This window comes from Cydia splendana, chromosome 19, assembly GCF_910591565.1.
Source record: "Cydia splendana chromosome 19, ilCydSple1.2, whole genome shotgun sequence".
Classification (NCBI taxonomy): domain Eukaryota; kingdom Metazoa; phylum Arthropoda; class Insecta; order Lepidoptera; family Tortricidae; genus Cydia; species Cydia splendana.
In genome coordinates, this window is record NC_085978.1 from 11,108,212 (window position 1) to 11,135,987 (window position 27,776).

The 27,776-nt window shown below is 38.8% G+C and overlaps 1 protein-coding gene across 1 annotated transcript in view; it reads right to left on the minus strand.

Annotated features, from left to right (window-relative positions):
* Positions 1–27,776, minus strand: part of LOC134800101 (tetratricopeptide repeat protein 28) — a 134,782-nt gene that overhangs the window by 54,421 nt on the left and 52,585 nt on the right. Inside the window, exons 3-6 of the mRNA XM_063772576.1 lie at positions 17,615–17,784; positions 16,633–16,736; positions 14,510–14,712; positions 11,502–11,599 (exon numbers count right to left, since the gene is read on the minus strand). Of these exons, the coding sequence (XP_063628646.1) occupies positions 11,502–11,599; positions 14,510–14,712; positions 16,633–16,736; positions 17,615–17,784 (575 nt within the window). The remainder of the gene's footprint in view (positions 1–11,501; positions 11,600–14,509; positions 14,713–16,632; positions 16,737–17,614; positions 17,785–27,776) is intronic.

The window sequence follows — 27,776 nt, forward strand, 5'->3', positions numbered from 1 at the left end:
TATTTGTTGTTATAGCGGCAACAGAAATACATCATCTGTGAAAATTTCAACTGTCTAGCTATCACGGTTCGTGAGATACGGACTGGTGACAGACAGACGGACGGACGGACGGACAGCGAAGTCTTAGTAATAGGGTCCCGTTTTACCTTTTGGGTACGGAACCCTAAAAATGTTGATCCCGGGCACGCACGGCGTCCGCTCAGCGAGCTGCGTTCGGAGAAGTACCAGAGGGCCCACGCGAACCACGTTCGACGTGTTGGCTCCCTGTCACACTTACGTACTAATTTACAAGTGCGACGGAGAGGCAACACGTCGAACGTGGTTCGCGGTAGGCCCTCTGAGGGCCTACAGCGACACGTTCTTCTTGTTGCCTCTCTGTCACACTTGTACATTCGTAGGTAAGTGTGACACGGTAACACGTCGAACGTGGTTCGCGGTAGGCCCCCTGAACTTACTTCACCATAATACGACCATCTATGAGAGTCCATAAACATTAACGTCTAATCTCAGATTAAGTTATTAGTCCAGTTAAGGCTCGCTGAACTAATCAAGCATTCAGTACTCGCTTTAACCAGTCCAATGACATTCTTTATTAAGAATAGTCTAATCAAGATATTATTCCGTGCCGTATAAAAAGCGTACAGTAAAATATTGATAATAACTGGCTATAAAGCTGAACAAACATGGGTGTGCATCATCCGATCCGGTCCGGGGAATAACTCGTGTGAAAGCGATTAAAATAATCCGAGATAAATATTTTAATTTGTGCCCTGGCTGTACTCCGGTCAACGAAGTATTTGACCTATATTGCTAAGTTCGTGTTATAAAAAAAGGTGTTATCCAGTATTTGTTCACAAGTAGGTAGTAAGTCAACCTGAATTATACCCTAAACTGGAATGGAAGAGAAGTAGAAAAAATAGGCTACTGTCCAAAAACATAAAAAAATCAAGATAGAAATCTTTTTTAAACATGATCGGTTGATCAATTAGTTTTAGTTCAGATTTATCAACGAAAAATTCACTAAAACTTTAACTAAAACGTGTCATTACTATACAGGTTGGCCAACACATAACTGCATTTCCGTTGCCAGGGAGGTTTTGGGATTATACTGAGCAACTTTTATTATGGGACCAACCCCGAAATCGCGAATAAATAATTTATCTTTATTATATCCTCCCATAGAAAATGGACCAGCCAAAATGTAATAATACAGCCAAATTCTTTTTCGCGATTTCGGGGTTGGTCCCATAGTAAAAGTTGCTCAGTATAATCCCAAAACCTCCCTGGCAACTGGAATGCACTTATTTTTTGGCAACCCTGTATACCTACCTGAATTATATTAGTCACGTTTGAATGTTTCATTTTACACGCATGAGGGTAGTATGCTTATGCATATACTAATTGTATATAGGTTATCCTATATACAATTAGTTTCTGCCCGCGACTACTTCTGCGTGGAAATATGATGATGATTACTTTTGCATTTATAATATTAGTAGCAGAGATTCTCTCGAGACAATCACTTTTCCTTTATTTCTAAGCATTGTTATAAATAAATAAATATTTTAGGACATTTTTACACGAATTGACTAAGCCCCACGGTAAGCTCATGAAGGCTTGTGATGTGGGTACTTAGACAACGATATATATAATATATAAATACTTAATTACATAGAAAACAATCATGACTCGGGAACAAATATCTGTGTCATCATGACACAAATAAATGTCCTTACTGGGATTCGAACCCGGGACCATCGGCTTCATAGGCAGGATACTAGGCCAGACCGGTCGTCAAATTTAATATTAGTAGGGATGTGGATATTTTTAAGCTGGACTAGCATTCTCGTTGACTGGACTACGGTAAATATTTTAATTTGTGGGCACACTAATGAATCACTGGGTCCGTGTAATTTGACATCACACTTTACACCTCTCAGATCGATCACGCCGATTTCGGGGTCCTTATCTCAACTCTAACTTACGTTTAAATATCGGGATAGTGGAATTTTACCGGGGATTTTGTGGTTCCTTTTATTAATTACTGCCAAACATGAAGCTTGCCGACTTGAATTTTGGGGCATTTAGAGAAAGTGGTACTTAAAAAAGTGCCTAATGAGGTTAAAAACCAGATTATACTGGGGCCCGATTTTTTAATTTCGACAGCTCGATTTCGTGTATTTAGTTCAATAATATCTCCACTACTAGGCATTCAGTAGTAGTAACTAGAATTGAAAACGACTGGTCAATACCAATAGATTCCAAATTTCTATCGCTAGTATTTCAAAAATGACCATTTCGCCGTTTTCCACCGATTATAGAGTGACGAAATCGAGCAATCGAGTTTCAAAAATCGCCCCCCTGGAACCGATTGGAACCAAAAGTGATGTCTGTACTCTACGGTCACGTTATTTTTTAAATGATTGCAGCGCCATCTGTATACATGTAGGTATATATTTTTCCTGCAAGAGCATGAGAGTACCTACTGGTAAAATATCTCTAAAATTCAACGAGGCAACGAAAAGGTTATTTCGAAAATATCTCATTCTAAACACTTATGAACGGCCGGACAACCTAATATGAACACAAACAGCCGGACGTAAAGCTATTTCCATAAAAATGTAAATAAATACCTACAATGAACATATTTCTGACATGCAAAGGTACAATAAGTATGGAGCGCGCCATAAAAGAGTCGCTTTACTATAGCAAGACTTGCACAACCAGTGATGAGCTGATGAGGATGAGATACATAAATATTCCCACAGAATAATCCCCGGGAATATTTTCTTTTTTTCCCGGCAATGTTACCCAAAAATGGAACTTTGGATAGAATAGCAACTATTTTGTTCGTGTTATTGTTTGTTATTTTAAAATCAGTTTTTTGGGTACTACTAACTATTTTAGTTGGATAGTAGCGTATTTACTAAAACTACCACCTTAACCTATTTACTACCTGGCTCCAATTTCACCACGGCTACAATTGTCAGTGACATATGTCGAGCGACAATTGTCAAGCGACAGGTGACATATTACAATTTTATAAAATATTTTCTATAGAAATACTTACAAACATGACAGGCATTTTGCTACAATTGTATGTATTACAATTATGTTGTGAAACAAGAATTATTTTTCTAGTCGACATATTTGTAGAATTGTCGGTGAATCTTGGCAGGAAATGAGTTATATGTCGGAATTTCGTGACAATTGTCGTGTTTCTTGTGACAATTGTCATAAACTTAGCAAGAGAAATATTTGTTTTTTTCCGATATAAGAAAGTTCTTTTTAATAATACAATGATGGTGGCAAACAGGAATACGGCCCGCCCGATGGTAAGCGGTAACCGTAGCCCATGGATGCCTGTGACGTCAGCAACAGTGATGTTTTACAATTGTCGCACCTGTCACCGTGGTGAAATTGGGGCCTGGCATCCCACTGCAGGCACAAGTGTGTTTATTAGGAGCACCTTTAATTTATACATTCCAATGTAATCAACAGTGGCTGATGGCCCACTACGTATGTAAGAAAATTCCTACACAAAGTGATAACATTTCAAAGCAAATTCATATAACATAACATTAACCTTATTAAGAAAAAATCTAATAAAATATTATCGTCAGAGAAATTTTCCCGAAACTCCACATCACTACACGTAAATATACTCGGCTTTACCACTAAAGCAATTTATTACTCCTAAAATCTATTTCCAGCCCAATCCACAGGTCCATCAACGTTCTAGGAGATAGGCATCAAAAATAAATGTCCCATTTATCGTGAGTGGGCTCATAAAAGCAACTTAATTGATCTTTCGTGGACCTTATGTTGTAGCAGTAAGGTCTAGGTTAAATGTGTCGTCGACGGTACTGGATACTTGAATAGGGATGTCCCGAGTGGCTCCGATCCATCAACACGAGATACCATCTCGGAGTGAGGTGAGGTGTGGGTTTCGACGCCGAAGACCGGGCTAGCACTATATTGTCCATCTTTATTATTACTTTTGACGATTTTTAAACAATTTCAAAACAGGCAGATTATCAATTCGTCTGGATATATTTCATGTTTATTTTCCGATTACTCGAAGACGCTTAAACATTTGGTAAAACTATTATTTTGTTTGAAAGTTGGTCCACTAATTGTCATCAAGTCAGTGTCTGGCACAGCTATAGTGTTTTGTGTATTTTTTTATTTAGTTAATTCGTGCATTTTCTCTCGTAAAGCAAGTAAAACAACATTTCTTTTGGTAGGACTGCTGATCAAGACTGTATAGTGAAGTGACATGCACTTGAAGTTGTTTATGAAGTCAATTATTTTTGTTACGTATGGATACGAGACATATAAATATTTAGTCGCCTGTTGAAATGTGCTAAAGCTAAAGGGCTTGATCATAAAGACCGCCATAAGTTACAATAAGACTAGTTTATAACGGCCCTTGAGTGCTAAAACCAAACCAAACGTATTCTATTGTCGTCGTGACTCTAAGACGGAATTGGCACCTCCAAATGACCAGTACTATATTTATTGCTAGTTAGTCGAAGTTCTTCGACTTACTATTATTATATGACCTCTAGTTTCATGAAAACTATGTGTGAATAGAGAACATTTTATACTGGCTTTGCTGAACTTTTTGTGCTGTGGTTTAGTATGGGAATTGAACCTACAGGGTCGTGCGGCAAAGTGGACATTTTCAAGTATCTTTCCTGCACTGAACCTAACTGTAAATGAACAGGAGTAAGGGTTATGGGGTTTTGGGCCTTGTTACTCTTGTTATTTCTATTTCAGTAATAGTACGTTAGGCCGTTTTGTTTAATTGTAGGTGCCATCGTCCACACTGTTAACTGACAGTTCGTAAACCTTATTACAAAAGGCATAAGGTCCATTGATGGACAGTTAAAGAGTGTTGGTGTTATATTATAGTAGCTACTTATACTATAGTTCGGGCGCAATAGGTGTCTGTTTCTAGCCAGCTTCCTAACCAAGCCTATGCTGCCGGTGTTTAAAGGCTTCGTCACGCAGGCGCGTTTTCCGGGCGGGGCGTGAGCGGGGCGCGCCGCTTTTACATATAAAACGCTCACTCCCCGCTCTGAAAACGCGCTTGTGTGACGGAACCTTGAATATTCAATTATAAAGTATTTATTTTATTAACTTTTAAATACTTTACAGACTTAGTTTCGTTCTAAGCAAACTTCTACCTCAGAATCACCGCGCAACTAAATTTTATACTTTACAGTTTTACACAAAAAAAAACTCTCACACTTCAGTGATAGAGCTATAGTTCGTTTTTTTTAGCATTAGGAAGAAGGTAAGCGATCTTGACATGTCTTTTAATTGAAAACGCTTTTTAAAAATCAGTAACTATTACTTATGAAACCAGGAGAATATAAATGATCGTATTAGATTCATAATTGTTACATATTTGCCGTGACATATTTTTAAAACGTGTTTTTCAATTAAAAGACACATCATGATTGTTTACCTTTTTTCTAATGCTAAAAAAACGAACTATAGTAATTTATTAAAACGAATCAAGTTGACCTATACTCTGTATCTTAAAGTACCCTCAATTGGCTCCTTAAGCCAGTTGAGGGTAGAAGAAAACATTACATGATCAAATAATGTAGGTTAAAGTCAGGTCGTTCACAGGGACGTATTTACCCTAGGGCCATCCGGGCCATGGCCCGGGGCGCCAACCCCCAGGGGCGGCATATGCCGCCCTTGGCGGATTGCATTTTGTTTTTCTTCCTTGACTTCTGGGGCGGCAAAACGTACTGGCCCGGGGCGCCAAATTTCAAAATACGCCCCTGGTCGTTCAGTGACTCATCCAGGCGGTTTTGTAATTGGTCGGTTAACCAATAAATGTTATAACACTTATAACTACCCGAAAATGTACAAATTGTTTGTTTACTTTTATTTAAATGCCTAAAGATACAGAGTATAAAAAGAAATGCTCTACAGCCACGTATTTCAACGCTCCATGGTATCATGTTAGACCTGTTTCAGAACTAACATGCTTGCGACTGTAGATCAAAGGGCAGATTCAGTCAGATCAGGGCTTATTCATTAACTAGATTGAAGCTAACATCCTAGGCCATTAGAAATCAGGAAATTCTAGACATTCATAGATACAAAGATTTGATTGCCGGTGTGGACGGGCTCGTGGTACCTACAGTCAACATCAAAAGTAGCGGATCAGACTATGCGTCAAAACTATCTAACATTGTCTGATAGCTAAACATAAAGAGAAATGTCTCTATATGTAGAACAATAAGACTGTAGCGAACAATTTTGCACTGGAACTGTAGAGATTTATCTTAATTTGTAAAAGTATTAGAGAGTAGCAGATACTTTTGGCGCTTTGTTTCATCCGCTACTAATAATGCTGAGTGTACTAAACCGTCTGTCATCGTCATTCATAAACATTTTGTTCGTAAAAATTGCTGTATGAAAATTTCGACAGTTCTCTATGGGATGTTGGCTGGCGTCGCCATAATATTTAATGTTGGTCATCTTAAATTATTTAGTAATTATAACATAAAGTTAAATATTATCCTGTAGTCGTCCAAATACCTATAAAAAGGTCTCCCCATTCCATTTGATTGTGAATTTTAATTTTGACAAATCAAAACTGCATTTGTTTTAGCAAGTTTAGAGGTTAAAAGGATGACCTGGATGACTCACGTTAGACCGGGCCGTGGCCGGGCCGGAGCTTCTGGAACTTCGTTTTCTATGGAAAGCACCACGTGATCACCGATCAGCCGTCATAGGAAATGACATGTCGGACGACTCGGCCCGGGCACGGCCCGGCCTAGCGTGAGTCAACCTTAAGTCAAAATTTATCCAAATGTACGACCTAAGAGACAAACCCTAATAACTTACAAGATTAGGTTTTAAGTGAAAGAGACCTCCGACTAAGTTTACTGCATTGAAGCACTTTCCAATTAACATAAACGTCGAATTGACAAGATTTGTATGAATTAAACCGATTCAAGGGATCCATTTAAATCGAGGAATTCCTTTAAACTCGATTCACACGAATAATTGCAAAAGGTCTCAGTAAGGTGCGGTCTCGTACGGTATTGCTAATGATGTGCTTTCGCGAGAATATTGCTGTGTTTTTACTTTTATTACACTTAAGCAATGAAAACGGGTCGCTTTATAGGGAAATTCTGATCAAAAATGAATCGTTTCCATTGCTATTGAATGCAGTTTGACCATAGAGTTAGACCCAGAAAAGTCTGCAGCGATTTTGATACCATACGCAGTGCAAGTGTCATTTATACGTCATAATTTCATAGAAGTTTGACTTTTAAAATAACACTTGCACTGCGTGTGCCATCAAAGTTGCTGCAGACTTTTCTTGGTCTAACTCTACCTACGTTGGCGTTGTTTACGATTGTTATCTTGGGCATAAAATTGTAATAAGGGATATGATGGTCGTTCTTGTCTACGTGACAGCGTGATAAAACGGTGTCCGTCACTTTTTATCCTACGGTGTTAAAGAGTGACAGTTATTTTATTACGTGGATAAAGATGGATAAAGCCATCCATAATACGCCGGCAGGCAGACTTTACAAAAAAATCCGGTCAAGTGCGAGTCGCCATTACGCAAAAAACGGCAAAAAATCACGTTTGTTGTATGGGAGCCCCACTTAAATATTTATTTTATTTAGTTTTTAGTATTTGTTGTTATATCGGCAACAGAAATACATCACCTGTGAAAATTTCAACTGTCTAGCTATCACGGTTCTTGAGTTACAGCCTGTTGACAGACAGACGGACGGATAGCGGAGTCTTAGTAATAGGGTTCCGTTTTTACCCTAAAAAAAGATATTTATGGCCGATATAACAATTATCACATCACTAGACTCAATCCCTATCAAAGGCAGTTTATGATTCCATTAAACCACCGTTAGCGGGAATAAGTGTCCCACGGCATGAGTTAGCGCATTCACACGAGACCTTAACGATTCCGACCCGTGCTGGATTATGGTGATATTATGAGCAGTGCTGCGTAGCTTCATGAACCTAGTTCACAGAATATGCAGGGTGTTTTGTACCGTAGACATGTTTTGCGAGGTGAATAACGGCAGGTGACATTGACAACCAAAGCTCACTAATTGCAAGAAAATAATTAAAATAATATCAACCTTGTTTTTGTACAACATTGGTTCACTATGGATTTAAATTGTAGTGACTTTTTGGTTGTCACCTGACGATATACATAGGTCATAACTACTATGGGACCAACATATAGTCTAATAAAACATGGTCTTCTCTTCCCAGAATGACACAGGCCTACGTCACAATAACATGGCCGCTATATATAGCGCTATCGCATATTATCATATAGCGCTGTCGCATGATGACGTATGTAGGCTTGTGTCAGTTAGGTGACCTAGAAAAGTCTGGAAGAGAGTACCAGGCGGAGTATATTATTATACCATGGACCAACACCAAAACATGGAAAAAAATTGCTGTTTCATACATTTGGCTGAGAAGAGGCTGATGGCTGATGTTTTCTATGAGGGATACAAATTATTTGTTACGTTTTCGGGGTTGGTCCGATAATTAATTATACTCTCAAATTTAAGCCCATGTATGTACATATGCGTATGATCGAACCAGTGGATGATACCATGACAACATGAAAAAGCAAATTTAACACAGCACGTCGATAACTCAACTTCGACAACTTCCCATCTGCACTGGAACCGGAAAAGACACTCATCGAATCCCATATAGACACAATTTACACTTTATTTTGGATACAATCAATAAATAACCAGGCGGTCTAGCATAAGTTGCGTTCGGTCGCGCTTGTGTATTATTGAGTCGCGCGCGAGAACGAAACTCATGCTAGACCGCCAGAAGAACATTGGATTTCTAAATACATAACAACACTATTTCAAGATTAACACAAAACTATTCCCAATAACATACTTGCGAAAAGCAATGAATCATTTTTCATCATAAGACCCCGAGTTGACCCTCTTTCATCGGAGCTGCACAATTCACAATACCTTTGGCTACGACTTAAGACTTATACCAGTATAACTTGCCCCCGAGATTTGTAACAATTATGTGTAATTAAAAGTCAGATTTACAATGGCTTCGAGCAACACCGGCTTCCGACACGTCGGAAGGGAGGGGCCCAAGCGATATCTTACCGTACAAATCTTTCTGCCATTTTTTGCGGAGGGAAAGGTGCACACAGTCGCACTTCTCGCACACTTACATACAAATTCCAATCTGTAATGACGACACAAATACATAGAAAATGACACAAGTCGGATTTGTCGCTCGACCGATCCGCAATTTGTACTGGGCGAGCAAAATCGATAAATCCAACAATTATATCAGACTAAAATATAATAATTGTGTTTAAATGTAATTAAACGTATGATATGTAAAAAAATGATTACATGTGAAATGTAACACCTTCTTTTTGTAAATTTGATGTCCCCGACCTCTTTTTACAACAAAAAACCGAGCAATTAGGCATTTTTTCCCCTGCTGTGTTCACTCGCGCGACTGGACTTGGTCTGGTGAAAAATCCGAGAGCAACTAGTTTTATTGCCCGCGCTAGATCAGTTGATCTTGTACCTAGGCAGAGGGGAAATAGTGCGAATGCCGCCTCCCTTCCGTGTTGCTCGAAGTACAATGGTCTTGAGTGGCAAACCAATCGTAAGTATTACTAGTGCCAACAGGGTGTTGCTTTAACGCCAGGTGAGGCCGAATACATGACCTGTACGCAACACCTAGCCGAGATTATATCCATATAAATAATGTTAAATGTTTCCTTATGCTTTATTAGTAAATTCACAATAGGAACAACCAATAAAACGAGTTCCTAGTCCCATGTGAATTGTGCTAAGTGAAAGACACCATACCTACTCAAAGTACATACTTAATTTTAATGTAAGTTGAGAGGTCGTTTAAGCATTAAAATAAGCACACGTACTATAAATCTAAAGTCGCATAATCTCTGACAATTAATATATGTAAGTACTAGAAGGAAATTACTGCAATAACAGTTAAAGCTAGAGCTAGTATAAGGACATATAGTATTAGAGCCCAGGGTGATTTGAATTATCAAAATTCTAGCCGTTTGGTTTATTTTTATAAATTTTTATATTTTAATACATACTGTAGCATAATTTTGTCAGGTGTTGTGAGTAGGTAAATAGCGAGATAAATACCGGGGCTTTATGAAAATACCATGGCAATAAATTTAGAAGTAATAGACTTTTAACGTTTCCGTTTTGATTTTTAGTTATCCTAGAAACTGCGTTGGAAAGAATTTTAACGCAAAAGTAACTACTTACCTCTAGACTAATTTGGTATCTTAAGTATAACAAGTTGTAAACCTACGAAACCTGGATGTCCGGAAAAAGATAACTGGCTACGCGACACCTCTGTATTGATTGCTACAAATTGAAATGGATAACCAATACCGTAAAGTATGAGAGCGTAATCATTTATTATTTGATATTCTTCAGCAAAGTACCGAGTATCTAATTACCGGGCAAGAACAGTAGATTACAGCCCGCCGGTATCCAATAAATAACACTTTCGTCGATAAATCAAACCTTCAAAATTCCGCCAAAGATATCCGTTCCATTTAAGAACGTACATATTATAAATTATCCCACTGTCATTCGCTACATACGCCACGAGTCAAAGGAATATCACCTTTAATAACACTGGCGCTTATGACTAGTAGCGCCGTATTCGTAATATTAGTATGAGAATAATTTGAGTTTTCCCGTGTAGAAAAGTATTTAAGTTCAGCTGGCGTTTATGTCATTGTTATTAATGATGCCCTAATACGTATGGGTGCGCTTAGCGACATAAGCGACAGGTCTCTTAGACCCATTTTTTATTACCGATACTTTTTGTAAAGTCATAAGCGCCCTTTGGGATGATGGTAGTTTTATTTCGTATTGCCAAGTACGGATAGCGATTAAAAATGTTACATTTAATGAATGCGGTTTCGCGGGTAGCGTTAAATCATCCAATTTGGCTGTGGGTTTGAGAGGAAGTGTGAAAGGCGATTAATAATGATGTTTAGTAATGGTTGCTTATCTCTGGAATGCTGACTGCAGGCGGCATTGGTTTAGATTTGCTTCGTGACTTGATATGTTGCCACTTATGTGGTAATGGTAAGTGATTTTTAAGCAACGCTCAGCTCAGCTGAATTAGTAGAGGTACAATGGGGTTAAAACTGCCATTTGCTTTGATCAAGTCGGACATGTAAAATGTGACCTCTGATAACACCCTAGCTTAGTACATCTACTGCTTTTCGTAATTTAGTGTTTCTATTTCGTAGTCATAAAAATATTGATAAAATTAATGTAAGTAGTAATAATCTTGTATTTACAATAAGAATACCTAAACTGACGGAGTGTAGGTACTTCATGAGATTACGGCTTTATTATGGAAATCTTCAACTTCACAAATTGAGGTGTGCAATAAAGAGTGTATTGTATTGTAACTCTTACCGTAGTTTAAGAGAGCAGGAGCCGATCCTCAGCGCAGCTTCGAGCACGGTGACGGCGGCCTGGTACTGCCCTGCTGCCAGCAGTTCTTGCCCCACCACCTGGAAACAAGTATCTCGTCAGAATTGGACAAAAATTGTACAGGCGTTTTTTGTTTGGCAGTTTATTATAAATTATTATACTAAATGGGGTCGAGGGAGCCTATGGATAGTATGGACTCTTGTAAAAATTACTCTAATATGTACTTATAAATTTATGACACACAATTTTGAATTTCAATGTATGCTTGCTTTTTTTATACAGCGTAAGTTAAAGTTATGTAACTTTGTTAATATGATACCTTCTCAAATAGTCATAGTTACATTTAAGTATATCACTAGGTACCTACCTAATATCTATAATGCCTGACGATTGTTTAAAAACAGTAAATGCAAATTTAAGTAGACCAAAGAGAACGAAAATATAAACCACACAAAAACAGTTCAGTCAGTTTTTGTGCATCGTCCCAGCTTCAAGGATGTCGTCATTTAATAAAAAAAAACAGTTATGTTTAATACCGGACGTCGGCCTAGCAAATTAATTCGACCTCACCGAAGTTGGAGGTAGAGATATCAACATTGTAATGAAATACCTAACTAAATTGCTTTTGGATTCATGTGAGCTTCGCATGATAATTCGCCCTAAATCGGCGCTTTCGGTAGCCTCAGTTCTCGTTTTTATATAATTACTGGCAACATTACAATAAACTAATACATCCAAATGCGAAATTGAGTATCACGGCTCCTTGCAAAAAGCGGGACGAATTTTTAAGGACCCATTATGGCTTCCATTACGATCACCGCTCTAAAACATTTTACTAACGATTTGAGGTTATTTTCGTATAAAGTAATAAACACTCGGACATTTGGGAACACCCACATAGCCTTTACTTTATAGCTTACAAATTTACAAGAAAATGTGAGAAAAATATAAAATTGATCACTCGCTGATAAACGTTTGCGGAATTTGTAACGGCTAAGAAACTGCTCCGATAAGCTCAGATAAATCCACAACATTAACACACTCGTAATGTGGATAGACGGGCACTTTAACTTTATAAGGTCAATGTGGCTAATTCCGTCATAGGGGCTATTCCGTCCACTAGCGTTTTTCTCGAACAACATTGATAATTTCGTCGACAAAGCAGCGATTGCTTTTAGTTTCAGCAATCAAAAGCAAATGTTTTTTTTCTACCTACCTACCTTCCTTCGTGGACGGAATAGGCCCTATGACGGAAATAGCCAGATTGACCTTAAGTAGATGCTTAGATTGCTTAGATATAAATGGCAACAAATGACAAGTGTCTGTTGTTTACGTTTTGAAAGTGACACATTTAAGCCTACCTATACATAGTGACATAGTTGGTATCCTAACCAAACCGATTTTAAGTGAAGCTTGTCGCATTTTCAGGGTACCGTAGCCAAAATGACAAAAACGGAACCCTTGTAGTTTCATCAAGTCCGCTGCCCGTCTGTCCGTCCGTCTGAACCCTCCCGAATGATACTATACCTACGATGTTTGGCTATAGCTGGTAGAAAATTTTCTATTCGGTCGGTGTAAGTCCGCAAATATTATTCTCAGTCGTATAATGTTTCCAAAACAAACAACACTATTAGTAGCGGCCATTTTGTGGCAGTAGGCCGCCATTTCGAGCATCCACGTCCCGCTGCCGATCAACTGTCGTGCAGATTGTATGTAAATTCAGCCGGGCCGCGTATTTATGGCGCTCTGATCACTCAGCCCCATTGTCTGAGTTAAATGCGCCGAAAAATGCTCAGATGTCGCCGGATTCACCAGCGGAATGTATGCAAATGTGCTCTCTATATGGGGTGGTTAAAGCCAAACTTATCGGGAATCGGCTTTACTTGCTTCTTTTTGCTTTAATTAATGTTGTTAAATGTAACTAGCAGCTTTATCTTTAAGTATCGCACCAAGTATAAACATTCTTCTTGGATATAAAATAATTGAATTGTCCGTGACGTCGACATTATTAAGTTATACAAGTATGCGCTGGTAGGTACGCAAGCATTAGGTATAATAGCAAAGCTAACAAGCAATGCAGCATTTGAAAGACTAAGAGACATGTCCGTTCTCATGTTAGAATGTTCATTGATTGACACTAACAAAGGACATCGTTGTATTAAACTGCATGGGACTCAAATCATGCGAACAAGACTCGTTGGCCGCATAAGAAAATGCCTTTGTAAAGGAAAGGTTTTAAATAAAGTGAGTGACAACGATATTTCCGGAGATAGCCACGTTAATGGCGGACATTATTTCGGGATCGGTCGCGTATCAGATGCCATTTCAACAGGACTCGGTGGACAGCTTAAATAAGTTAAATTCGCATCGACAGGGGCCTCACGACTCTCACAGTATTGTATTAAACTTTAGTGTCTACTTACGAGACCTTTTTCGGTAAAAAAGTGGCGAGTTGTTGACAAAAATTACACGTGTTGTTAGAGGTAAATTGTAGTTGTATATAGTTATGTATGTAAATGTCGTATGCGTTTCTTTATATAGGTAAAATAATAGTGTTCAATATGTATGATTCATTGACATAATGTTCTTCTATCCAAATCAGCAGCGGTTTCTACATTTTACTTGGGGAAAAATTCATGGTAAAACAAATTTAGCTCCACTTTCCAACGTTTTTAAGAACACTGAAGTTTACTTATTATTTGAAACATAGGTGAGGTTTTACGACGTATTTGAGACATGATAAACTTGAGTGTGCAACCTTCCAAAATTCTTTAAGTGTTATCCTTAGCTAAAATTTTGTTCAATCTTAATCCAAATCGTTATTTCTTCTTCTTCTCAGCATATTTGCGTCCACTGCTGAACATATGCCACTTTCATGGATTTCCATGTTTAAGTAGGTAGTACAAAACCATACCTTAGGCTGGGTAGTTGACTGAGAGGGTAATCGTTATTAGTGTCTGGGATATAAAAAATAGAGCTAAGGTACTTACGGATATCAGTACGAACGGGCTCTGATCCAGCTTCATAGCCTCCAGCTGCCTGAAGGTGGGTTCCAGTGTAGTCCGTAGGGGAGACTTGAGAGAAGCCTCGACCAGGGCAGCGAGGAGCTGCCTGGACGCCGGCTCCACGCCCAGGCCTGAGCTGAAGGCCGCCAGGGCTTCGCCATGGCGCCCGAGGCATTGGAGAGCCACGCCTGTGAGCAATGAAAAAAATACACTTTATCTTATCTATAGATGTAGGCGGCCGCTCGTAAAACCCGGCCGATCATGAACTTCCTAGGCATCTCGTGAAACATGAAAATCATTGTCTCGTTGCCTGCGTCGACTGATCCTATTTCTGGACAGTGCTCTTCGGGCATCTAATCTGAAGCAATCTAACGAACCTATCCTATGTACCTAATCTATTGGTTTAATGTGACTACCGTCAAAACATCACACAGGAACTTTACGATCGGCCGCCGACATAAATAGATTATCTAGAACTAGGAAAAGTAAACTGACGTCTGCGTGCACGTATTTTATAAGATTACCGCGTTATGGCATAATTATTCAACTGTTTATAAATTAAAGTTACTTATTGTAATATTTTGAGTGGTGGCTCGGTAAAAGTTCATTGTAGATTATTCTCTAGAGTCGCAATAAGATAAATGTTAAGAAAGTAAGTGTACATAGTTATAGTTTCTCGCACCATCAGCTACTGTGTGAAATAGTGATATTTCGACGTAAATATTCGCGAGCAGGAAAAACAACGCCGCGTTACCAATTATATTCTGAACGAATAACACCGCTATTTATCAAATCCAAAACAAATTACAATCATAAAAATTCAAATTACGATAATCGTTATTTTATTGCGGCCAGTATTTAACGGAGTAGGTAAATCAAACTCTCCAAAGATATAAACGATCGTAATGAGCCTTTATAACATTAGTAACATCATAAATACGAGTAGGTACTTATATGGAAAGCTGAGTGAGTTGGTGAAATTCAGGCCATTTAGTAAAATTATATCACGTAAAACAAATGGAGTACATGTAGAGACAAATAAGAAATATAGATCGTCGTGTCCATCATAGCAATTTGTGCTTCACATCGGTTGTATATTGGATGGTATCATATAAATGTATCATTATAAGATGCTTTGACTTTTGATCCAGGCATCTATTTTAACTTTCTCAGTTGACTAGACAGCCGAGTGCTACGGTGTTGAGCAGACATCAAAGCCGTAGGTATTCAGAATACATGCGAATAAATCCTCGTTTGAGAGATTCGCTGCCACGCCATTTAAGTACAGCTGTAAAAAACGCGATATTTTCGATTCACAATCTTTATTATTCATTCATCTGCGCTACTGGTATGATATCATTTTGCCTTACCATATTACGCGAAGTGAAAGCGTCGGCAAAACAATAGAAAAGAAACGGTATAAATCATACAGTCGCACGCAATGTCAACTTACGATGTATATGTAATCACACGCATCGTTAATTTGTGATTTAACATGGTGGCATTAGTCAGTAAACATACGAACATGGAGCGCTGAACGCTTGAGGTGGTATGGTAATTGAAAAATTGGTGGCGCGATGAAATATTATACCGGGGGTGCAGAGTTCGGGAGTAGAGTTTATTTACAGGCCTTATGTGCGGAAAGGTACGTGACTGTTTGGTAAAATGGTGAAATGGCTGGTACAAAATAACGCATTTTATTTTTTATGTTGAACTCTGGCAACTGCTTAGTTTAGTGATTGTCTTCGATTGACTCGATTGATTGGCCCACTGCTTAACAGTCCGCCGGACGGTATCGGCCTGTCAGTTGTTCGGAACTGTCAAAATTTTGTTCTAACTGACAGGCCGATACTGTCCGGCGGACTGTTAATCAGTGGGCCCCTTTAGTTACATTGCGGACTGTTGGTTACGTCCAATTCAACCGACTGATCAAAAACCGCAATGTAATAAAACTCGCATGTGAGTTCTAGCATCGTCTAAATTCTAAATACCTACTCTAAGCCCTAATATTAACTTTACTTGTAACAAACAATATAAGTATTCACTCAATCGTACGACAGTTATTGCTACTTCTAATGCATATTTAAGTACTTGATCTATGTTCTTACCCTGCCGGTAGTAAGCTTTGGGCCAGTTGGGGCACAACTCTCTGGCCTTCGTCGCATCTTGGAGCGCTGCTGCGAACTGCCCCTGTTTGAGTCGCGCTGCCGACCTGTGTTAACAATTAAAATATTACTTACTATGGAATTACAGAAACAACATTCAGGCCCTAAAAATGAGAAATGATATCTAAAAAATAGTCAAGAATCTTGAATTTTCTTAAATCATAGTTGATAGTGTAATGATAAGTTAAAATATCGCCGAAGGCCTAGCGGGGAAGGACCACGGGAGAAAGGACATAATACGATATATTTCCTTCCTCCCCCCGCTAGACCATTACCTACATGATATACACGGTGGCTAAAAAATAACTGCATTCCCGTTGCCAGGGAGGTTTTGGTATTATACTGAGCAACTTTTACTACGGGACCAACCTCGAAACACCGAAAAAAAAATTTTCCCTCCCATAGAAAATGGACCAGCCAAAATAAATGAAACAGCTAAATTATTTTTCGCGATTTCGGGGTTGGACCCATAGTAAAAGTTGCTCAATATAATCCCAAAACCTCCCTGGCAACGGGAATGCAGTTCTTTTTTAGCCAACCTGTATAGTTACCTATTGCTGTATAGGTGAGAGCATCAATGTACAACGCTATGCAAAGTCCCCGAATGGCAGGCGGCGTTCAATGCGCGGACTTCTGTCTCCTAGACTGGACTTAATGCCAAGCTATAGTCTGTATCTTTAGGTATTTAAAAAAGAGCAAACAAAATCTACCCTCAAATGGCTTCTTAAGCCAGTTGAGGGTAGATGAAAACATTACATGATCAAATAATGTAGGTTACAGTCAGGTCGTTCAGTGACAGATCCAGGTGGTTTTGTATTTGGTTGGTTAATCAATAAATGTTGTAACTACCCGAAAATGTACAAATTATTTGTTTAGTTTTATTTAAGCACCTAAAGATACAGAGTAGGCATAGATAGTTACCTACCTATTACTATATAGTATATGGTTGGCCGGGTCCAAGGTGAGAGCGTCGGTGTACAACGCGACGGCGGTCGCAAAGTCCCCGGATTGACAGGCGGCATTCGACGCACGCACTTTCTCTACGAAGAGCGCCCGGGACGCGGCCCCTAGGGACGCTGAGCCTGTTGGCTCTATCTGTGAAGGAAAATAAAATCTAGTTTAATGAAAATTTAAGTTATGTGCTAACAGTAACACCTTAACTTAACTGACCAGACGAGGTATGTTTTTCCAAATATAAGGTTAACGAATCGTCAGTGTGGACGATGATACTCGAGTCGACTCGCACTAAGAGAAATTGGGTTTGTAACTTGTAACTTCCCTTGGGTTATTAATATTGCACAAATGAACACGTTTATTAGGCTTTTGTCTAGACTAGAGGCAAATATGGCGTCGATTATGAAAAACAATGTGTAATTAACCAGATACCAGACGTAGTTCACCTGTTCGGGATTCGTATTAAAGAGTAGGTACTGCCCTAAAAGGCGCGGTATGCAGTCACATATTATTAAAATCTGATACCGGCAAGATGGCTTATTCAGAAACGTTAATTAAGGTACTTACGAAAATTTAATATAAATATCATTGCATTGAGCTCCCGCAAATGTACCTACTCGTAACTGAGTCGCTTAACTTCGAACTCGGGTAAATCCATCTGTCAGATTATGCGATTTTGGTATTAAGAAAAGGTAATAGGGTAGATATTTGCTGAGAGGGTCGAATGGATTTACCCGAGTTTGAAGTTAAGCGACACAACTGTACTTTAGAGCGACTGCAAAGCATGTAAATTTCTTGTATCAGTCTGTATCAGTTTCTGAATACTGCCCTTTCCGAGGTCAACCCAGCCTCTTGCACCCTTTTATGGCAAGTACCAAATATACAAAAGAACAATTTGCAGTAATACACTTGTAAAGAATGGCGCATTAATCGCGTAATCGCTGCGCAGGCGCGGGTAGCCAGGCCGAGTTCAAATTCGATTTCGCATCATTCAAATTAATCGACTCATACGAATCGTGACCACACTTTTAAATTACTCGTATGTTCCTGGCATTAAATCTCGATTTTTTTGTTCATTCGATAAGTAAAAGTCAGGATTTTAATTAATTAGAATGGAGTTAAATCGCTTGTTTTTTAGAAAGTTATATTCGTATCACTAGCGAAAGTAAACTTTAATTAAGTGTCGTTCAAACTTCACGAAAAAACGAAGCTAAAAGAAGCGGAATTCATAAGCGATATTCAAAAGTTTATAAATAATACAAAAACACAAATGACAACCTGCTACTGTATTTCTAAACCCCATCGTTTTTTAGAGGCAATCTTTGGAGGGCTCACCACCTGCGATATCTAGCCGAGCGCATCTCTGAGTATTTTTTTCTCACGGACTGCATTCCCGGCCTTCACCATTGAAAATTCAAATGATCCAACTTTCATCCTTGCACGATTTACATTGTTGCGTCATGAGACATCACGCACGGGTGAACTTGAACTTGGCACGTAGTGTATTGCACATCACGAGTAGTGTGTGTTCAGGCTTTGTTTTGGTTGTGGGTGAGCTGAATAAAGGTGGGTTGACCTGTTGAAAGCGCTTACCTCTGACCCTCCTCGCGTTTTAAAGGCAAAACGTGCTCGAAAAATTGATTCGACGTTGGCAGGTGACTTGTAACTATATTGTATTTTTTTATTATCATTAGGTAACTTAGTTGCAACATTGTTTTAAAGTATCATGTTTTTTTCTCCGGGAACCGCGCGCGGGCTGAGGGCTTGATCCAGGCGGCCATTTTGAAAAATGATGGACGTAATCGTTCTTTATTCGCTTTATTTAAAAATTCGTTTAAAACAGGCGCCTGATAACCGGCACGGCCGACATATTGGGTAATTATTTTTTCTTGAAACAACCTTTCATTTATCTTGAGGCCTTACTTTTTAAAATGCGGACCGCCCAGCGTCGCTTTGTAAACGTCAAATGGGCAGTTTTTAAATTCAAACAACAGAAGCTCATCAACAGCGTAATTAACGTTTTTTTTTAATTAGTAACATTATTAGGTAATGGGTATATAAAGGTCACGAAAGTAGATAACATTATTATATCCTGCATAAAAGTTTCTATGCCTAATATTTTGTGTAGTAAATTAAAAACCAATTTGATGCAATGTCATTAGCGTCATTATCATAATTTTCCTGAATAACGCAAGTAAAGCCTGTGCAACGTAAATAAAGCCTGTGCGACGATATTAAGTGCATGTTTTCTAAAAAATATTTTTTCACTCTTTAACACTCTTTTTTGACACCAGCAAGCCATAAGCTGATTGATCAGAATATAGGTAAGGACCCTATTAGACAATTTGAAAAATGTAATCCTTCTTCGTCACTTAATTAATACCTATGCACTCTGCACTCATGTTTTCTTAAGATATACTAACAATTAAGTTTAATTACCGCAATCGAACACAAAAACAAAACGTACCTAATAATAAATTTCAGTAAAATAATATGGAAATAACGAACATCAACTGACACTTCAATTGGCAACTTTTTTTTTGTAAAAAGAAACTTCGTAAGATACGGTCCGAATTGCGGATACGTACAGTCACCAGCAATAATATGTTACCCAACAAACGCCGCAAAAATATGTGACGCGCTCTTATTGCACTATATGTAAGATCGTGTCAGATATTTTTACGGCCTTCGTTGTGTAACATATTATTGCTGGTGACTGTACTATTTGTCAACTAATAGTAGAAAGTCTTAAAAGTAGAATAATTAATTTTGCTTGATAATCTGTGTATTTTATGAGTTCATTATTTTAATTGTACAATAAAATACCTAAAATATTGTGTTTTTATCAGTTTTTATCAAATCTAAACTTTATTTTTATTAATGAATTATTAAGAATTCATACTCGTACGTGGTTTGGAACGATGCGTTCTGACGTTTTTCGGGGGTCTATTATAAACCGTCAATATACCGTTGAATGTCGTTTGAACTTTTTTTCGTCTGTTTCTTTTTGCTAACAGTGTGAAAGGGACAGAGATAATAGAACCCAAGTATTTCGAACTTGTATTAGACCCCGCATGTTGAAATGACATTTGACTATAAAGGTCACTTGAATGTCATTTTGTCTCACTCAGTGAGCAAAATCGCATTTTGCTCACTGAGTGTGTCTCACTCAGGTATGTTCTCTAGGTATGTTCTCACTGCTTAGGGTGAAAAATTTTGTGTACTACACGAGATCAAAGTTATTTACATCTCGTGCGCTTTTGAATCCCTTACTACGCTCAAGATTCTAAATTAGATTCACTCGCTACGCTCGTGAATCTATTATAGAATCTTTCGCTTGCACGGGACTCAAACTAAGCACTCGAAGAAATATCAAACTTTGATCTCTTGTTGTACAAATAACTATTTCTTACGTTTACATAGATAAATAAAATCTCCACCATATCAAAAATCACGTACCACACATTCAAAAGGCCTCCATTATTTTCAGCTCTAAATCATAACTTCAATGGATCTTCCGAGAAAATGTTTAAAATTCTGTCTGCACTATTCACATGTGTAGCACTTTATGACCTCTGTCGGGATGCCCATACAGAGAGAGTTACTAGTAAAGACTATCTTTATATTATATAAATTTTTGTTTCTCGTTTTATGCTTTGTACTCGTTATTAATCCTTATCCAGGATTAATCGACATACATATGTCGGCGGCAGATCGTAAAACCGGGCATATCGAGATATTCCTAGGCATGTCATGAAACGCCGCCATTTCATGATCTGACTAAGATTTGCCCAGGCATATCACGATCTGCCTTATAAAAGAGGCGGCAGATCGATTAGACCAATGCATTCGTTGATATTCCTAGCTTCATACCGGGCGCATCGTAAAATAATTCCTTTATTTGCCACTGGTGGCGCTGCATTCTATGTGGCGTTTGTGCAGCATGCGTACCTACGCATGCTGCTCAAACGCATCTTCATGATCTGCCTAGCGAACACCAGCCATATCGTGCAAACCTCAAGGGATGATATTCCTAGGCAGATCATGAAACGCCGGCATTTCATGATCTGCCTAGTGAACACCAGCCATATCGTGCAAACCTCAAGGGGTGATATTCCTAGGCAGATCATGAAACGCCGGCATTTCATGATCTGCCTAGGAATATCTCGATATGCCCGATTTTACGATCTGCCGCCGACACATACACAGTGAACAATAGAATTCCAACCTTAGCCCTACGATTTAACCCTTAACAACAAGTCGTTATGACGTTCAGTGAACGTTCATTATTCGTTTAGTTCGTTTACCGTTTACCGTAAAAACGCGTCACTGATTAAAGGTTCCGTCATCACACAGGCGCGTTTTCCGGGCGGGGCGTGAGCGTTTTATATGTAAAAGCGTCGCGATGGCTCAAGCCCCGCCCAGAAAACGCGCCTGTGTGACGGAACCTTAAGGATCAAGGTTCCAATTAGATTGGACATTCGGGTCATGTAACTATTTCCAAATTATTTTGGAAAACCTTTTATTTTCTTGCGGCCTGGAAAATTGCGAACTAAAACGGGTCTTATCCGAGTATTATAAATAGATCTCAGTTAGGTACATATTTTTGTAAGACGCTTTGACCTTTGTTTAACATTATTAGGTACGCCATTATTGTAATTATTTTTTTCAGATAGCTAACAAAATGATGGCTTGAGATGAGTTTATTTAGGAGCTTGCAAAATAAGCATCATAGCGCCATCGTGCAATGACAAAGAAAGCGTCAACGTCAAGAATAGAGATTAACAGTTTTTATTGTTAACTTGTCTATCTCACAGCTACGGAATTAAATAGGTGTGGGCACAGTACTTGAATATTTATGAATGTTATCTTCACCCTCGCGTTATTGTTAACAACTATGGGGGCGAGCACTACGAATTATGTATTTTTATTTTGGTTTGAGGCACTAGGTATTTTGTACGCATTGGTGTGATTTCAAAATGTTGTGTTTCACACTCGCTCGTGGCTCGTGGTTCACATTATCATGAGAAGTTAAACAACAACTTTGCCTCCTTGTAAAACAATTAACTATTGTTTTTGATACTAGCAAATATTTTTGTTGGTTATTAAATATTAGCTAACTAGGAAGAGTTCTTCTTATTTATTTGCCATGGCCTAACGGACGTGGAAGAGTAGGAAACAATATACATTTAATCAGAAGAAAAGTACTATGTATCTTCAAAAGGAAAGGAGGATGGGCAGATTTGTATGGACTATGAACCAAACTAAAGGCGAGACTTGTCAAATCTCTGTTTAAAAAAAAATGATACAAAAAAACATAAGAAAACGAATAAAAAACTAAAATATCGTGACACCAAATCATCCACAATAACAAAACCTTAATGATCTGCGACACAGGAACTTAGTATCGAAAAAAACTATACAGTCACGTTTCAACTCACACTACTTTTTGCGGTGATAACTTTTTTCACAGAAAGATTTGGGACTATCTGCCATAGTAAAAGTATTAGAACTTAGAATAAGCTATCCAGTGACATATTGCTTGTCCTTTTTGGTCATATAGGCCAATTTGCCCACCCTCTGTAAGTTATTAGCAATTAGCTAGAATGGCAAAGTTACTACGTCATTACAGTGATTAAGTTTCTTTCATGCTTTATGAAAGTGCTTTTGAATCATTTTCCGGCTTTCTTCCGCAAATCATAATAAATGTCGGCAGACGGCAGACCTTGTAGTAGGAAGGTACCTAAGTGTTCAACAATGTTTGTTCCTGTCCCGTTGTGCAGGGGACAATAATGGCACAGTTAAGGATGACTCACGTTAGACCAGGCCATGTCCGGGCCGGGGCTTCTGGAGCTTACTTTTCTATGACATGACAGGCGATCACGTGATGCTTTCCATAGAAAACGATGCGCCGGAAGCTCCGGCCCGGGCACGATCCGGTCTAACGTGAGTCATCCTTTAGTTAGAAGTTTTGTTTAATTACTAGAATGCTCCATCCATTCCATTATGGAAAGGGATTATTCTATCATAAAACTGACAAATGTTGACTAAAACTCGAATCTATCTCCAGCATTATGCATTGGAGTACCTACATATTTATCGAACTGTCTTAAAAGTTTCGCAGATTCGTTGAAAGTTTTACCTAATAGAATTAGTGATATAATAAATAAAAAGCTAATCTCTCATGGGCCGTAAGCCAATCCTTTACTGAAGGTCACATCGCAACATTTAAATTTAACCCGTCTTTTGCCACGTGAAATCCGCTTAGCAAGAGAGAGACGAAAGATATCCATTTCGGACTTTTAAATTGGAGGGCCGAATCGAAAAAAATGGCGTCGTCGGAGCCTTTGTCTATTTTTTGTAATCTTAGTACAATTACGCGTTTCTTACCTGTGAAGGTATAAAATAAAACAATTAGTGTGTGGGTGCCGAGACAAATCATGTTATAATTTGATTCGGGACCGGATTTTGGTAATTTTTGAGGTTTTAGACAAAAGTCGGGGTTAGACGTCATTCATTTTATGGGAATCAATGTCCGTGCGTTCCGTTTCATCCGATTAGACACTGCTACGGGCCTAATTAAAAAAAATATTGGACGCACGAAAATCTCGCTTCGTTTGTTTTATTTAGTGTTTGTTAAATGGCCACAAAAACTGAGCCGACGTGTGTTTATTTGGGCACTTTGTATGAGACTTGAATTTATCAAGATTAAACGTAACTACGTAACAGGTACGTGACAGACTTGTTGGTTCATAATTTGCAATACGAATGACATGAAGCATGAAGGTTCATGTAAATATTTGGATTTAAAAAATGCAATAGGTATGTTCTTCAGATTAATTTTATCAATGCAAATTGATAGTTTTTTACAAACCTGTATTTGCTATCTCGTTGTGGTCTAGAAGGCAAGATCATTAAAAAGCTCTCGAATAACCAATTGTCAACTGTCAGATCTTCAGCGGATGTTCCATAGCAATAAGCAACTTTCATTATATTCTCTAGTGGATACCAGCGAATATAAAAATGCACTTCAAATGCAATGCACCTCAGCAATGAACTGGTTCCCTGGCTCTCACGGGTGTTCCGGCCGTCAAGCCAAGCTAATTATTTTAATGTTTGTCCTCGCTAAATACTACTTCAAAACGAATTGTTTTTCGATTGCCACTCATTATGCATAAAAAACTTCGTGCAGTCGACTTCCGTGCATCTGTTCGCATCGCCCTGGAGCCGTGGGTCCCATCACGACTCTCATACTTATTATGTAGCTCGGACGAATTGAAAAGACAACTTCAAGCCTCCGGGAAGGGTGTTCATCGGTATATATAGTTTGTTTAGGTTATAGTTGCAAAATGGCACACGAAAGCGGTGGATTCCAGACATTCCCGGACAATTACGAATTCGTGAGTGACCTCTCACCCCGGCGGGTGTCCCTGGACGGGGATTTGACCTCAGGTCTGGGGTAAACGGCCAACTTAGGGGAAATGCTTAGTAATATTGGGTATTAGAGTTATTACAAGGGAGAGATGATAACCTTGGGTTTAAAAAGCTCTAAAGTATCCTCTATCGGCAGGAATTTACACAGAAGAGACTTCACAACAAAATAGCGCGATGCCAAATGTGACATTGTTTTACTCAGTTTCATTTCTTTTAATGTCCGGTGGCTCTACCATAATCCAGAGATAGATAAGTAGATATCTACTAGTATATCTGCCTCATAGACTAGGAATCCTCTAGACGGAGTTTAGAGCAATTATTTCATGCAACCGATGCTGCCAAAAATGCGGGGTAGCGCGGGACGAGGTTAGCGAGATCCCGTGCCGTGATTGGTCCGTTCAAACGACGAACGAGTTCACGGACGTCACACAAAGACACTTTCGACTCGAACATGGAGTAAATTTACCGTATGCGTGGCAGATGGGGTAGCGCGACTATGCTCAGTCTAGAGGATGTTTTGTCTGTGATCTGCCTCTACCTCCCTCTTCTGCCTCTATCTGTTGTCTGCCTCTACATTTAATCAATTGTTTCTTTTCTTTTGTATCTTTTTAGTGAGATGTGCCAATAAAGAGTATTCTATCTATCTATCTATAGATCCACTATCCACAGAAGCAAAGTTATTTGTTACTAAACAAGCTTCTTTGATGCACCTGTCACGCCATCACGAAAGAATGCCAGGAGCGTGGCCTAATCTATCCTCAATAGAATCATTACCCACCGATGGAATTTGATTCATCATAGTTGTTCGCCGCACATTGCTGAGAAGTCATTCCCATTGCGTGCTCACGGTACTGACTGTGAGCGTTTCATTTCACAAACCAGTATAACTTATATGTACTAGTATAAGGTGGACTCCATTCCATGAGTAAATTCATATTGCATTTAGGATACTCGTCTTCGGGAATAAATCTTCATATTTTGGTACCGATTTTAGTTTCCGTGTCACGGGTGTCACCTGCAGTTATGGTCCGCTTACCGTTTCATGTCGCAACCTTTGTCATCTTAGCGATTTTCCGCTTGGTTCTTTAGGGCTCTGAATTCGATTAGATTTAATACTTACCTACGTATAGAGGGCAAGCGAGCGCGAGGAAAAGCACCCATAAGATGGTCTGATGTTGTGAAGAGGGTGGTTGGCGGCAACATGCAGTGCGTGACCCATATGGCCTATGATCGCACACTGTGGAGACGTAGCATACATGGTCGCGATCCTCAGCAATGAGGGACCGAGGAAGAAGAAGACGTCTTCTTCGAAGAAGTATTGGCATAAAAAGGTATTCGGTTTTTACAAAATTGTCTATCGGACCTTGATCAAACACAAAGGGGATCCAAGATAATATATGTTCCGTCCGGTTTGAACGACTCTTTATTGTCCACCGATATCAGATCTTCATCCCCGCTCACACACTGGTCAAGTCGTCAGCAACATTGTATCGAAAATCAGAGGGAAGATTGCATCAACCGATTGTGGTTAACAGCTGTGCCATACCACACCATAAATAATGAACTCTCGGATTTACCATACAGAGTTTTTTAGAACGTATACTGGTCTTCCACTATATCCCTAAAGGAGATTCTAAGTACTTGGAATAACAACTCTGGAATCATGCAAGTTTCTCAAACGACTTAAGCTTATAATTTTTCATAACGCATACGTCTTTCTACACCGGTCGGAGAGGAATGCACACGCGCACGCGTTCGTGACGATCAATTTCGCGAGCAATCAGCCGCCATGATGTTTTTGCTGTCAAAGTGACAGCTCGCCAAGTATGATGTTAGTTACAGTTGGATCCGCTACGCATGCGACGTGTAGTTTTGTAACGTGCTTGCTTTTTAAAAGGAATGCAGAGTACTTACTGCCAATAAAGTGGTTGATTGGTCGGCTAGTTTTTAACTGTGTTCTATAATAAGAACATATAATGTAATTAAATTTGGTATTTAGAGATCTCCCGTTCAACTTAAATACTTCATAAAAATGACAGTTGAAAGGCTCTCTAAACCATTTGCCAAATCTATGCTGTTTTCTAGACTAAAGTAGCTATATTTCCGTTTACTTAATTATTTTTAGGACCTTTCTCGGAACAGTCTGAACCGGCCGCGAACATTACTGCGGATTAAAAAGTTTTTTCTTTGTACACCCGTCTGTAGGGGCGGGGTAGACAAGTTGAACTTTACAACAGAGTAACAGGCCAGACCGTTAAGCTTTTAGCATACTAAAAGCGCTGCATTGCGCTATGTTCTTGTTCGAAAAAATGCAACATGACTGGTTAAATCGACTTCAATATTTCTAAGAAAAAGGTTCTCAATTTCGTCGTCAAATTTTTTTCCCGACTTCAGAAAGACACATTGGTTCACAGTTGGTCCAATTGCCAACAAGTAGGACCTGATGAAGGAATCCTGGAGAAATCGAGGGAACTTTTCAAATATTATAGGCATACCATTTTGAAATAGAATTTTGAAAGATTTCGTGACACAGTGGTAATTTATGTTATGAGAAGTATTAGAAGGTTATAATCTCTTCGGTTTTGAGGCGCGTTTATGAAACTCAATCTAATCCACCTGCTTATTTAAATTCTCATGTCTTACGATCACTAAAAACAAACAAATGTAAAAGGTCGAAAATTACATTATTACTTGGCGTA